Source organism: Emiliania huxleyi, assembly GCF_000372725.1.
Source record: "Emiliania huxleyi CCMP1516 unplaced genomic scaffold EMIHUscaffold_8144, whole genome shotgun sequence".
In the NCBI taxonomy this organism is placed as follows: domain Eukaryota; phylum Haptophyta; order Isochrysidales; family Noelaerhabdaceae; genus Emiliania; species Emiliania huxleyi.
In genome coordinates, this window is record NW_005195908.1 from 1 (window position 1) to 1,282 (window position 1,282).

General features: G+C 66.8%; 1 protein-coding gene across 1 annotated transcript; it reads left to right on the forward strand.

The window, feature by feature from the left end:
• Positions 1-897: 897 nt before the first annotated feature.
• Positions 898-1,149, forward strand: EMIHUDRAFT_78762 (hypothetical protein; the record flags this gene model as incomplete). The annotated part of the gene is made up of 1 exon (XM_005759079.1): positions 898-1,149. A coding segment is annotated over one exon (252 nt), but the record flags the coding sequence as incomplete, so codon positions are not given.
• Positions 1,150-1,282: the final 133 nt, after the last annotated feature.

Below are 1,282 nucleotides of genomic sequence, written 5' to 3' on the forward strand. Positions count from 1 at the left end.
CGACTCCTCGTCTCACCTAGTCATCGTCCTCGCTTCCCTGCCCGGTCTCCGAGTCCTGCGCCTCGCCTGAGTCCTCGTCCAAGTTCGAGTAGTCTTCCTCCTCTTCGTCCTCTTCGTCGATCTCGTCGAGCCGGCTCTTGGCCCGACGCCCGTGACGCTGGGGCCGACTTGCTACGCGCGCTGCGACCCGGACCGCCACCTCTGCTGCCGCCTGTGCTACCCGTAGTCCTTGCCGGCGAGCGAGTGCCTTTTGCGGGGCTGTCGCCAGAGCAGGTGTCGCCACGGCCGTCTTCTCATCTGTTTTGTGGTCTGCGCGCTGCGCTGCGCTGCGCGTCTCGAGGCGCGCCGCAACACAGCCCGTTACATGGGGTAATGGATGAACCAAGCATTCCCGATGGCCGGGGGGATGTCCCATGGCCCCGCCCGGGGTGGCCGTGGGCACGCAGGGGGCGCCGCTACGGGCCGCTGCGGCGCCCATTCTACTTCGAAGAATGCCATTCTGGAAACTAGAATCTGATCTATCTAGGTCTGAGACCGCAGGGCAGAGGCGCCGGCCGGCCGGCCCGGAGACGGCCGAGCCGACCGAGGGCGCAGGGCCAGGGGTGCACAGGGGAGCTAAAATCCCAATGGCGGTTTGTTTTTGTGGAGGCTTTGCACGATCCGCGAGCTCGCGAGTGAGTAGAGGCCCCGCCCACCCAGGGTCGTCTGGCCCTTGGGTTCTTGTCTCGCCCCCCGGGGCGTCCGCCGGTAGTCTTCCCAAGAGACCTCGAGAGAGAGTGTGCGTGCCAGATCCGCGAGAACACTATGGCCGGCGTCGCGTTGGCCTGCGTGCTCGGCCCGGTGGCCTACTCGCTGGGCTCGCCCACGGCCGCGTCTGCGCGGCGCGGCGCGCCAGCGATGCAGTACTCGCTCAACAACTACCCTCTTCCGGGCCCGCTCTCGCCCGTCTACAACCAGGCGCTCGTCAAGCTCTCACGCTCGGACGAGACCACCACGGGCGGCCTATTCCTGGCCGCGGAGGAGAAGGAGAAGCCTCGCGAGGGCGTCGTGGTGGAGGCTGGCCCTGGCCGCGTCCATCCTGATACTGGCGCGACGCTCCCCACCGCGGTGAAGAGCGGCGACTTGGTGCTATTGGGCGAGTTTGCCGGCGAGAAGGCGAATCATATGCCATCAAGCAGAATCCTCGCGACGCGACTCAACCCGCCCGTGCGCTCTCGCCCTCGGCTCGTAGGTGGACTACAATGGCGCGTCGCACCAGTTCGTGTCCGACGACGGGATCCTT